The sequence below is a fragment of the Eubalaena glacialis genome, chromosome 11 (assembly GCF_028564815.1).
Source record: "Eubalaena glacialis isolate mEubGla1 chromosome 11, mEubGla1.1.hap2.+ XY, whole genome shotgun sequence".
NCBI lineage: Eukaryota > Metazoa > Chordata > Mammalia > Artiodactyla > Balaenidae > Eubalaena > Eubalaena glacialis.
Genome location: NC_083726.1, coordinates 63565616 through 63579151, shown reverse-complemented (window position 1 = coordinate 63579151; position 13536 = coordinate 63565616). Strand labels below are relative to the sequence as shown.

At 42.3% G+C, this 13536-nt stretch overlaps 1 protein-coding gene across 5 annotated transcripts in view; it reads left to right on the top strand.

The window, feature by feature from the left end:
* The window catches only part of SCN8A (sodium voltage-gated channel alpha subunit 8), a 113782-nt gene that overhangs the window by 70931 nt on the left and 29315 nt on the right, over positions 1 to 13536 (top strand). For all 5 annotated transcript variants that reach the window (XM_061204670.1, XM_061204667.1, XM_061204666.1 and 2 more), the window contains exons 13-15: positions 949 to 1187; positions 9747 to 9920; positions 12011 to 12367. In XM_061204670.1, the coding sequence (XP_061060653.1) occupies positions 949 to 1187; positions 9747 to 9920; positions 12011 to 12367 (770 nt within the window). The remainder of the gene's footprint in view (positions 1 to 948; positions 1188 to 9746; positions 9921 to 12010; positions 12368 to 13536) is intronic.

The window sequence follows — 13536 nt, the reverse complement described above, 5'->3', positions numbered from 1 at the left end:
GGGACGGGGAGACGAAGAAGATAGAGAAAGAAAGGATGAGAGTGGGAAAGGGTGAAAGGGCAAGAGAAGGAGAAAGAGAGAAGAGCAGAGATGAGAAAGAGGAAGGAAGGAGCAAAGGGGAAGGAATGCAACCTCTGTTCCTGACTGCATTGCGAACTCACATTGTGAACTCGTACATCTTCGGGAACCTAAGACAGACGGTCCATGTGGTGGCTTGGTTGACAATGCTGGTTCTGCTGTAAAGAAAATAAACAATAATAGCAAATGCTTTCATAGCACTTGCTGTATGCTAGGGTGTTCTGAGGCACTTTATATATGTTTTAGCTCATTTAATTGTCGCAGCAAACTGAAGTAATTTATTCAAGGGCCCACAGTTAGCAATTACCTGAGCTGGTTACACCCATATGTGTCTGGCTTCAGTGTGTGTGCTTTTGACTGCTTCTCTGATAATAAATAGTTTAATGATACCATGTGTAATAAAATATCTACCGTTTATTGAGGACTTACCTCGTGCCAGGCCCTGTGCTGTCTGCTATCAACCACTTAATCTGTAAGCAATGGAGGAGGATTATAGGATTCATTTAGTCCTATAGCCTGAAAGTCAGTGCCCTTTTAGATGAGGCAACGGAAGCATAGAGGACGCAGTACCTTGCCTGAGATCATACACTTGTGAGTGTGGAAGCCAGTTGAACCAGGGTTGCTATGCTTCCCAAACGGGTGGATTGAGTTTTGTTTATAACTAGATCCTTGTTAACTGGGATGTGACCTGGCACTGATCATGCCTCCTCTCTGCCTTCAAGAGAAGGAAAACTGAGGGAAGCTCTCAGGAAAGTTAGCACTCCCTGGCCACCTTCCTTCTTGTGTTAATAGCAGTGATACCCACCAAGTCCAACCCTTTTGTTTTCTTCCCAAGACTGAGGGGCTACCTTTGTTCTTTACCCACTACAGAGCTGGAAGAGTCTCAGAGAAAGTGCCCGCCGTGCTGGTATAAATTTGCCAACACTTTCCTCATCTGGGAGTGTCACCCCTACTGGATAAAGCTGAAAGAGATTGTAAACTTGATCGTTATGGACCCTTTTGTGGACTTGGCCATCACCATCTGCATTGTCCTGAATACACTGTTTATGGCAATGGAGCACCATCCTATGACGCCACAGTTTGAACATGTCTTGGCTGTAGGAAATCTGGTAAGATGGAGCACGGCCTCCTGATTTGACCATCTGAACGGGTTTTGCCTGTAGGAATTTTGTTTCTGAGACTGAAAGCTGGAGTTTAGTTGAAAAGAAAGTAATAGTTAATTGGAAGACAAATGCTTCCACATATGCCGCAGCCCCGCCGCTTCTGCTCGCTTGTGATCCCTTGGCTGTTTCCTCTTTCTGCAGAACTTTGAAGACGTCATTTAGGAGCTGCTGGTGACAGAATGGGAGGCATGGTACAGTGGGTTGGTTTCAGCAACCTGAGCCAAGGACTTGTGGATTTCTTTCTCATTCTGTTTCTCACATTACTTCCTGCGTTACTCCAGCAAATCGCTTCCCCTTTCACCTTCAGTAACAACCACCACAAAATAGGGGAGCTCTTTCACGGCGTTAAATCTAACGATAAATTTGCCCACACCGTCATATCTTAATTATCCATATGGGGACTGTCCACGGGAAATTTTAAATTCTAGGCTGGTTTCCCCTCCTGTCCAACTTCTGAGTGTCATCCAGTTTCTACCATTAGTTGATCTGTGCCAAATTTATTTTAACGTTGGCGTAAGTGATTATATTATTTAGAAGATAAGTATGCAGTTTTAAAAAAATAGATTATGTCGTGTATTGTGAAGTCAAGTAGTGGTAATTTGGGGATTTTCTGTTTTACTTCTTTAGTACAAAAATCAGGAGTTGATTGAATTTTGATCGACTGTAAAGAGTTAGTTGGAAAGAATCCTCTAGGTCATCTGGCTGCATTATTCCTTAGGAGTTGCACTATAGGCATGTCAAATCTAGTTGTTACCATTTAATTTGTGCATGATCTCTGCCCGGTATTTCTCTCTCTCTCTCTCTGTCTTTCACACACACACACACACACACACACACACACACACACAGAGTTTCTACCTTAAGTCCTAATATACTGTTAAAGTGTTATAATATCATTTTGACTGCTGATTCGGAAAACACACACTGGTTGGTCCTTACAGCTGATGTTCCCTAGTACACATCCAAGGTGATACTGTAATCTTTCCAATCTTTATGTCTGAGTTAGTGACACACTTCAGACTCACTACTGCGATGTGCAGCTCAATGAAATACCCAGAGTCTTGAAACAGGATACCCTCATAGACTATCCAGGAAATCTGTCTGTCTCTGAAAGGCCTCTGAAGGTGGCTTGCTGTGTGATTGGCCGACCCTGGGGCTTGGCCATCAAGCAGCATTTTGAGTCAATCAACAATATCATATAGATATAAGCTTTATTTTATTAGCCAATAGTTATGTAACGAGAAATATGACTTGATCAACTTTGTTGTTGATGGTAGTGGCAGTGATGTGTTTCCTGCAGTGTTTTGTTTTTCTCAAAGTCTTTACTTTTACTTGCTTTTCGCAGAATCAGTCCTTGATTTCCAAGGGATTTTGAGAGACCTTTTCACATGCTACCAGCAGAATTGCCCTCAGACCAGGCCAGCAAATAACGTTATTTTTCGCTTCTTGAAAATCTAGAGGGGACTTCCCTGGCGGTCAGGTGGTTAAGACTCCACCCTTCCGCTGCTTCCACTGCAGGGGGCACAGGTTCCATCCCTGGTTGGGGAACTAAGATCCCGCATGCAGCACAGCACAGCCCCCACCCCCAAAAAAAAGAAACCTAAATTAGAGTCGTGAGCATTCAGAAGACTTTGCTCAGAATCATCACTGAAGAAGAGGGAGAGAGGAGAAGGTCAGCAGCTAATATTCAGGGACTTCCTGAGCCAAGCCAACCAGAACCAAGTTCTAAAAAGAGAAAGCACTCTGGGGGCAGAGTTTTAAGGGAAAAGTAATGTCTGACTAGCAGTGGGTATGGAGAACAGTGAATGGTTCAGGCTACTTTGGACTGGCCAGTGAATTGGACATGAGGGTTGAGGGAAAGAAATCAGGAATGGTGCCTAGATTGGGGAAGCTTGGTAACCGAGGGGGAAATGGGGATGACTGAGCAAGGAACAGGGGTGGAGTTTAAAATCAGGAGTTCTGTTTTGGACATATTAACCTTAAATAAGCCATTGATTTCTGTCTGGAAATGCTTTACATCTGTAAAATGAGGATGATACCGTGTCATCAGTAGTTGGGAGGAAAAAATGAGAACCTATACAGAAGTATTTGGACTAGTGAAAAGTACTCTCCATACTTAGGAACTGTATGAGTGTAGTTCAGTAGGAGAATTTTCAAAGGCTTGGAGATTTGGATACAGCCTTTGACTGAACCTGAGAATAAGAGAACAGAAAAAAAAATGGGTGGACTAGCTTGTGAAATAGACTTGTGGTTGGACGGTGAGGCTTTTCCCACAGCTGGGACAGTGAATTGAGTTGTGTTTTTCCACAAATGTGCAGATAGATGTTTTTGAGGGAAGATGAGAACAGCATTCTGTAAATTGGCAATCCCTGCCTCTTCCATCCTCCCCATAAGAAAAAAATGTTCATAATAGGAGGAAGAGTAAAGATAATTCGATCCAACCCCCATGTTTTATAGAGGAAAGTGAACCCAGGGAAGCTACTTGACTTTTGTATTGTTTAGTAGATAAACGTAATGATTCTTCTCTTGCTTTTTTTTTGGTAACCATTTGAACACAACAGTGAGTTTATAACATGGTTTTTTAAACAATCTTAATCTTACAGAAAAGTTTCAAGTACAGTGTAAAAAACTATTTTTTGAGAGTAAGTTGCTGACACAGCCTGTCACCCCCAAATACTGTAGTGTGCTTTTACAAACAAGTACATTCTCCTGGACTTTTGCAGGACTGTTGCACAAGCAAGACTGTCATCTTCTCATTACATCTACCAGGTGGCACATGATTTGCATTTGTCCCGTTTCTGCCTATGGTCACTTGATCACTTGATTAAGGAGGTTCTGCCAGGCTTCTCCCCTGTACAGTTACTCTTTTTCCATTTATAATTAATAAGTGTTTGTGAGGAAGACACTTTGAAGCTATCTAAATTTCCTGTTTTTCATTAAACTTTTGATTTATTCCTTTACTTACTTATATCTGTATGGACTCAAGGTTTTCAGTCTTATTCAGTGGGATTTAATCCATTACTATCATGTACTTAGATGTTTAAACCATTCCTGATTTGGCCAGTAGGAGTCCCTTCAAGGTGGCTTCCATGTCCTTTCAACACGTCCTCATTGCTTCCTTGCTTTCTCAGAAATATTCCAGGCTAACTTTATATTTTTCCTGTCTCAGGTCTGGAATCAGCCATTTCTCAAGCAGCCCTTGTTGTTTTAGTGGAAACTGACATTTAGAAGTCAAGATCTGTTGAAGCAATATGCACAACTGGGCCCTCTCCGTACAGGGCTCACTGCTTATTCTAATCCAGCACTACAGGATTCATTCTAGTGTTCCTCTTTCTATGTTTATAACTCCTTCTCCAACGAAAAGAGACCTGGTTGCCACCGTCTTTAGTATATTCCCTTATTTGATTTAAAAAAAAAAGCTATGGTTTCTTCTTGCAGCGTGGGTGTCCTCTCTCCCTGGTCAGGCTCTGACGCCCCATGCTGGGCTCTCCAGCAGCCACGCAGCGTCCTCCATGTGGACCCCTCCTCACACTTCTCAGGCACTGTCATCCCCGGCCAGGCCACCCCACACATCCTTGTTTCCCGTGCCCCACTTGAACGTGAACGCCTCATAGTGGACCTTCCCCCTGCATGGACCCCTCCTCACCCCACACCAGGCTTCCCCTACCTAGAAGCTCTCAGCATCCTGCTCGGACTCGGGCACCCCATGCCAGCCCACCTTTCCTGGCCCTGCTCAGGCGCTGACTCTCCACTCCATGCTGCCCGTCTGCAGGGACACTTTCCCCCCAACTCAGGCTGTCCTTCCACCCAGAAGTTCTCCTCGCCCGGCTCTGTAGCTAGCTCCAGAGGCCAGGCCACACCCTCCTCATCTGCTTGGCTCTGACACCCTTCACTGGGCCACCTCTCTGGATGGATGCCTTCTTCAGCCCACTCAGGCTCTGACACCCCACACCAGGCTGTCCTCCCCATGAGGTTGCAGTCTCCACCTGCTTAAGCTCTAACTCTCTTTGCGGGTCCCCCACCCCCTCCAGGGTGGACACCCTCCCATCCCACTTAAGCCTCAACATCCTGTGCTGGGCAGCCATTCTACACAAATACCCTCCTTATCCCACTCAGACACTGGGCTGTCCCCCCCAAAGTGGACACTCTCCTTGGCCTGCATCGGCTCTGATAGCCCATGCTAAGCTGCCCTCCTGCACAGATGCCCTGCTTGGGCTCCAGCTCCTGACACCAGGCCCCCCTCCATGTGGATAAGGGCTTTTGGCGGGGAGGGGTATGGAAGGAAGGGCAAAAGCTTAACCTAACATGTAAGTTGAATTTCTGAGAATCTAAGCAAAAAAGGAAAAACGGGAAGTTATTTTCATCCTTCACCAAATACACATGAATGTTATGGTTTCTTTTTTTTTTAATTAATTAATTTATTTATTTATTTTTGGCTGTGTTGGGTCTTCGTTTCTGTGCAAGGGCTTTCTCTAGTTGTGGCGAGTGGGGGCCACTCTTCATCGCGGTGCACAGGCCTCTCACTGTCGCGGCCTCTCTTGTTGCGGAGCACAAGCTCCAGACGCGCAGGCTCAGTAGTTGTGGCTCACGGGCCCAGTCGCTCCGCGGCATGTGGGATCTTCCCAGACCAGGGTTCGAACCCGTGTCCCCTGCATTGGCAGGCAGACTCTCAACCACTGCACCACCAGGGAAGCCCGTTATGGTTTCTTAAGTGTAGCTTAGCTAGATTTGCAACCAAAAGGAATTCTTTTCAGATTTTCATTTTTCTTTATCTGTGTCCCTGTAGCCCCTCACGCATACCTCTTTTTAAATTCTTACTACCTGCTAGATGTTTTTGTGCCTGTCTTCTCCTGGTTGGGTAAGCACAGATCTGAGGGGGCTCCTAGGATGTGGAACTTTCACTTTGAAAGTGGGACAGTTCTGGGCATACCAGTTCAAGCTGATCACCCTGTCGACCCAGGATGCAGGACTTTCAGTATTAAAACCAGACAAGTCTCAGTACTAAACCCAGCCAAGTTGGTCACCCGACTCAGTTGTGACCAGTGGGTGACTCAGTTCCTGAGGATCCATTATTTTTCATGGTCACATTTTTTTTTCATGTCTCCATTGTGGTACATAGGGCTTTTATCAAATTGAATTTCATTAACTTTGGAAGAGGATCCACTACAGAACAGGAGCTGATTAGCCTCCTTCTGGGCATAGACAGAGGCATGCAAACCCCAGTGTCTCCCAAATGAGCCTAGCTTTGTAGATGCAGTTATGGCAGAGGAGATGTGCTGCTTCTCCCCGCCCTTCCCAAGCCCCAGGCAGAGCCCCAAATGAAATACCCCAATCTTAGGGCACTGTAGGCCTTGCCTGGTGAGCTGGCATCACAAGTGCTCAGGCCTATGCCCAGGGGCCTGTCCAGTAGGCCCCTGAAACATATGCTGACCATGAATTCAGAACATTCAATTAGAACAGAATTCTCGATCTTTTTTTGGTCTTAGGACCACTTTATACTCTTAAAAAGAGCTAAAACTGAGCCTGCGCGTCTGGAGCCTGTGCTCCGCAACAAAAGAGGCCGCGACAGTGAGAGGCCCGCGCACCGTGATGAAGAGTGCCCCCCACTTGCCACAACTAGAGAAAGCCCTTGCAAAAAAAAAAAAAAAAAAAAGAGCTAAAGAGTTTTTTTTTATGAGAGTTGTATCTTTTGATATTTACCATATTTGAAATTAAAACCAAGAAAAATCTTAAATATTTATTTTAAAATCACAATAATATACCCATTATACAATTACATAAATAACATTTTATGGGGAAAAACTGTATTTTCTGAGAAAAAAACGGCATTGTTTGGCATTTTTGCAAATCTCTTTCATGTCTGGTTTGATAGAAGATACCTAGATTCTCTTACCCGCTTCTATATTTAATGCATCGTGATATATTATTTTGGTTGAAGTATAGGACGAAAACCTGGCCTCACACAGATGTGTAGCTGGAAAAGGGAAAGGATTTCATGACCCTTGAAAGGGTCTTAGGGACCCCAGGGATCCCCGACTACACTTTGAGATCTGCTGCACTAGAACATAAATTCTTAGGTGAATATTTGATGACATTCACAAGAGGGACATTTATATACAGTTGATGTGCTGCTTATAGTTCCCTTTTTTTAAAAATTAATTAATTAATTAATTTATATTTGGCTGTGTTGGGTCTTTGTTGCCGCACGTGGGCTTTCTCTAGTTGCAGAGGGCAGGGGCTACCCTTCGTTGTGGTGCACCGGCTTCTCATTGCGGTGGCTTCTCTTGTTGCGGAGCACGGGCTCTAGGCGCACAGGCTTCAGTAGTTGTGGCACGCGGGCTCAGTAGTTGTGGCTCCCGGGCTCTAGAGCTCAGGCTCAGTAGTTGTGGCGCACAGGCTTAGTTGCTCCGCGGCATGTGGGATCTTCCCGGACCAGGGCTCGAACCCGTGTCCCCTGCATTAGCAGGCGGATTCTTAACCACTGCGCCACCGAGAAAGTCCTTGTAGTTCCTTTTTCTCCTCAAGAAGCGTATCACAGTGCCGAGAAGAATGGCATCAAATGGATAACCTTAAATCTACTCTTCTCCATTTAATTCCTTCCAATAGTTACAAACTTATTTTCACCCAAACCCCAAACAAGGGCAGCACACTATGTGCTGAAACAGCATGGGTGCCGACCTCTGTCACAGGCATTTCTACCAGGCGCCTGGAGGCCTTTCATCCCATTGAAAGGCAGCACCACATAACTGTGTCATTGATCTTCTGTCAGGAACCAGAGTTCCCACAGTATAGATATTCCGAGGTCAGTCAACCCGTGCTTGTTACTGAGCACTTAATGTATGCTCACCAAGAACTAATGGGACAGCAAATTCAGTCTCTACTTAGTGTGCGTTAAGTGGGTTAATGTTTCTATGTAGAGAAACCTTTGATGGGCTGATGCTAAGGGTAAAGTGTGTGTCAGGAGTTGATTCACTGCCCCTACTTTCCTGACCTCACGCAGAGTGGTATTCTATTTGTAGACGCTTAGCTTGCACTATGAACTTTGATTTAACTTAACCAGATCTCTTCAGGGAATATTTTCTTTCAATTTTAGGGTACTGCATCTTCAATTTAGAAAAATGGGGGACCATAGAAACGTATATGGACCCCCAAAATTTCCAGCCCATTTATCCATTTTGTTGTGTTTTCATCAAGTCATTCTGTTTATTGCTATACATTAATTCAGTATATTTCAAAACAGTGTCTGTAATCTAAGTATTTTTCACTTTTTAATTCTGTCCTTAGACCATATCTCCAAAGTTTTCCTCAAACTCCTTCATATGTAAACTTGGTAACGAAGTGGTTACAAGTATTAACTTACTATGAATTTTAAATCTGCTGCGTATAAAGTTTTCTCCTCTAAAAACAGAATATTCAGTAATAGTCGTATGTTACATGCTTAGGCTAGAATGAGGGTATTGGTCTTGTCAAAACTGGAGTTCATGGGATTTTACTTTCTCCCTGCATGTTATGTTACTAAGGCCTTGGGAAGGATGCAGAAAGCATTGGGAAACACAAGGTGCTCTGAAAGGCAGAAAAGTGGGAGCGAGGTAACACAGGGAAGAAGTCATTCTCGTACCCAATAAGCTCCAAATCTAAAACAATTACTACATTATTGACTATCATATTGAAAAAATCAAAAGGAAGCACCAAAGTCTCCAACAATAAGAAAATTCTTTGAGGATATATTTACCCAATAGAATATTATACAAGCAATACAAGAGTTAGGAAGACCGTGTTGCAACATGAATGGAGTCATGATAAATGAAAAATACGTGATAAGTGAAATGAGTCGTGATAAGTCAAGATAAGTGTAAAGCCAAAATATTATGTAGTCTGTGGCTTACAACTCTGACACAATATATATGCATTTGAAGAAAAAAAAAGAAAAGGAGTACATTAAAATAATAGTTGTATGCAAGGTGGTGAGACTGAATGTTTCTCCTGTATTTTTCACACTTTTAGCAATGTTCTGTTGCTTTTACCATTTAAAATAAGAAAGCCTGCAGTATATGTCGACGTTTGAGAAGACACATAATGTCAAATCAGGAATAATACTGTATTTTTAAAACATAATTATAACACGAGTGATTTTTTTCTTTTTTTTTGGCCAACATCCCAAATGTGGCATACACATTCAAATGACTGCTGACCCTTTAGGAGTCCCCTGTGTGATATTTTCAATTGCTTAGAATAATTTTTTAACTGCACGTTTGAACAATATGAATTGGGTAGTTCTGGCAACAAAGATGTGAACATTTCCTCTTCATTCAAGAGGAAAATAAGAAGACTTTCCTGCATCATGTGGAGTGGTCAGGGGACATCCAGGTATTGTTGTCCTCAGATGCAGAATTTAGCCAAGGCTGGCGCTTGGGGCTTCTTGGACATGCCATATTCAAAGATAATGATAAAGGCATTTTCTTTTTATTATTTCCTTTTTCTTACCCCCTGCCTTCCCCTCTTTAGGTTTTCACTGGAATTTTCACAGCGGAAATGTTCCTGAAGCTCATAGCCATGGATCCCTACTATTATTTCCAAGAAGGTTGGAACATTTTTGATGGATTTATTGTCTCCCTCAGTTTAATGGAACTGAGTCTAGCAGACGTGGAGGGGCTTTCGGTGCTGCGATCTTTCCGATTGGTATTCCATATTTCTCCAATTTCTTTTTATATTTCCTATCTTGCAGCTACTAGAAAGAGTTTTGCATAAGTTAATCTGATGACTTTTAAAAATCCTTAGCTATATTCTACTCCCAATTTCAGTTGGCTGTTTATTGTCTTAGCAACTAAAATATTGAAAACTTTTCTGCTAACTACCTAATATAGAAAGTAGTTGTTAAAATCAGTCAACAAACAGAAATCAATTTTATGAAGTTCCTCAGAAAATAATGGTTAATCTAAAAGACGAAGAAGAAGGATTCCCAAGGGCTATTCTGAGGTCAAATTTGGATTTGCTAGTAAGCCTCTTTCTTTATCTGAACATCTCCCTGAAATGGCAAGAATTTCTCCTTTTTCAAAGATGGCTCTACTCATTTCTTCTATCATGGTGACCCCTTCCAAAAAATGAGAATAAAATAATGTTTTTTAAAGTTACATTGAAATTAATAGTTGAACGTCCATCATTAGCTAAGAAAGATTTTTCAAATGTATTTGAAGAAGTTAGTGTTCAAATGACTAAAATGCCTCTGAAAGAATAGTTAACGATATCCTCGAAATAGCTTCCCATATGCATAGGCATAAGTGATGTCCTGATTAAGTCCCTTGAGAAGCTGAGTTATCATGGAGGTATCCCACTCAGACAAAGCATCTCCTTTTTGGGAAGATACCGAAGCACTTGCAACTGAAAAGATTTCAGGATATTCAGCATAGCTAAGAAATAGAATTGGAGTAGAGTGAAACTGTTCATAAAACACAAATCTCATTGAATCCAAGTCACAAATATTTGTCAAGTTTCTGGAACCTCTGCTTACTGGTCTGTGGTTAGGATCCAGCCCACAGTAGACTTTTTGAGAATAGTTCTTCTTATCTAGAAGATAAGATGAAGAATTAAGAGATAGAAGCCTTACCACTAATACACTTGATAAATTAAAAGCCAGTCAGAATAGGGAAAAAATATGAGAGACCCAGAGTATGCACAGAGCAACATCTGGTAGATCTTGGAACTCTCAGATAAGATTCAAGTGTTCTTTTTTTTTTAGATTTATTGAGGTTTATTTTTATATCAAAGGATAGTACAAAGATTTACCATACACCATTAACCTAAATACAGTAAGTTTAACCTTCTAAAAGTGCAATTGCTTGCTCAGAGATAGATCTGCAGATAGTTTTGCCACGTAATGCCAAATTGCCCTCCTCAAGGGTTACATCAAATTACAGTCCCACTAACGATGTATGAAGACTCAAGTTTTCAATAGGAAAAAAAAAGTCCTAATCAGTGCTGTTGCCTTCTACCAGAATTCTTATTACATCACGTGTTAGTTATTGACTTAAGACATATGATGATGATCTCTGTTCATGGGCTTCATGCATTATAATTCTCAGGCTATTAGCCAAGACCTTGTAATCATTCATTACAGAATACAGAAATCTTGTGATTGACAGATACCAAAAGTTCTGTCCTCTGAATTAATATCAGTATAGTCCCTTTTCATAAGATATTTGACATATTGGAACTGCCCTTACTTGGAGGTTGTGGTTTTCCTCCAAGTTATTCCAAGCACGTCACAAAGTTTCATATCAGCGATTGATTATTTATTGGCAAGCAAAAAGAGAAGTATGTAGAATTTTTAAATGCTTGCTTTTTTAAAGAGACAGATGATTTATTTTCACCATCCTTACCCAACTGACCTTTTGGTTCACTACAAATCACATTTTCCTTGATATGACCCTTGAGAAGTCAGGGGAAAATCAGTGGGAAAAAGATTATTTCAGGTATGGATTTTTAAAAGGTAGATTGACCAGAGACTAATTCAGGGGACTAGAGGCAGTATTCTTGGTTCTTAGTTCTAAATCTTTCACTTACTGTGCAGTTAATCTGTTTTCCTTCATCTTTGCCTCAGTTTCTCTCATTTTTGTCTAAGATACTGTTAGAAAGTCCTGGGGATTTCCCAAGGGTGCTCAATAAATGTTAAGATGATCTTAGTAATTTCATATGTTTTTATTGTAGCCATGTGGTAAGAATAAATGAATTGAGTTTCACTTGGGTTTTGTTTGGGTTTTTTTTTTCCGTAGCTCCGAGTCTTCAAACTGGCCAAATCCTGGCCCACCCTGAACATGCTGATCAAGATTATTGGAAATTCAGTGGGTGCCCTGGGCAACCTGACCCTGGTGCTGGCCATTATTGTTTTCATCTTTGCCGTGGTGGGAATGCAACTCTTTGGAAAGAGCTACAAAGAGTGTGTCTGCAAGATCAACCAGGACTGTGAACTCCCTCGCTGGCACATGCATGACTTTTTTCATTCTTTCCTCATTGTCTTTCGAGTGTTGTGCGGGGAGTGGATCGAGACTATGTGGGACTGCATGGAGGTGGCCGGCCAGGCCATGTGCCTCATTGTCTTCATGATGGTCATGGTTATTGGCAACTTGGTGGTTAGTACTAACTTGTAGATCTTTTTGTTCTTTGCTCTGAACATCTTACCCTTGACCCAGAAGCCCAATCTGCTTAGTCCTTCTACTACGTTCCATGTCTGTGTTGGTCTTTATTCTTTCTTGGCTCGAGAACCCTAAGGTACAAATGAAGGAAAGGAGACTGCTGTTTTCAGAGTCCTACTAGGTCATGAGCCCCATAATCTGTCAACCTTCTTTCATAGTTGTGGAAACAAAGCTCAGCAAAGTTAAGACATTTTTCCAGAGTCACACAGCTGATAAGTGTCAGGGCTTATATTAGATCCTTGACTTCGAAGTCTGTGCTCTTTCTGCTACAAAAAAAATAGAATTTCCCGACCTTGACAATATTGATCTTTGGGGCTAGATAATTATTTGCTGTGGAACTTTCCTGCATGTTGTAGGGTATTTACAGTATCCTGGCCTCTACTCTTTACTGTCCAGTAGTGACTCCCATCCCAAGTTGTGAAAACCAAACATGTCTTCAGACATTGCCAACTATCCTCAGGGGTCAAAATTGCCCTCCATTGAGAACCATGGATCTAAACCATCCCAGGATTTTATCTGATTTGTATAAATTGCAAATCACTTTCTTGCTTTACTCTGATCTGTCTGCCTGCTGTGTTCTGCCTCTGTATATAGAACATTCCCCAACAGAGACTTCACACCTTGTTTCTCAAAGTGTCATCTGAGGACTAGCAGCAATGAGATCGTTTGAGAGTGTCCTAGAGATGCAGAATCTCAGACCCCTCCCCAGAACTACTGAATTAGCATCTGCATTTGTAACAAGATCCCCAGGTGATTCACGTGCATGCTAAAGTTTGAGAAGCACTCATCTTTCAGATCAGGCCAAAGCCCACTTGCAAGTGTAGAGCAAGGAGGGCTGGAAGAAGGCATACTCAGATGACCCCTTATAAGTGCATCCATAGTAGATCTCTTCCTTTTTCTGCCATAGAGAAGCATATGCCAGTAGAGGGTTCCTACTCACCAACCCCTGAACTAGCCATGCTCCCCCTATTCTTTCACTGGACCTATAAAAATAGACACTGTAATGTTTCTTAATTACGCCCATTCTCCATGCCCAGCCACCTTCCCCTCAGTCCTGATCCCCCTGGTCTTTCCACTGCTTCAGTGAATACAGCTACTGCCTGCTG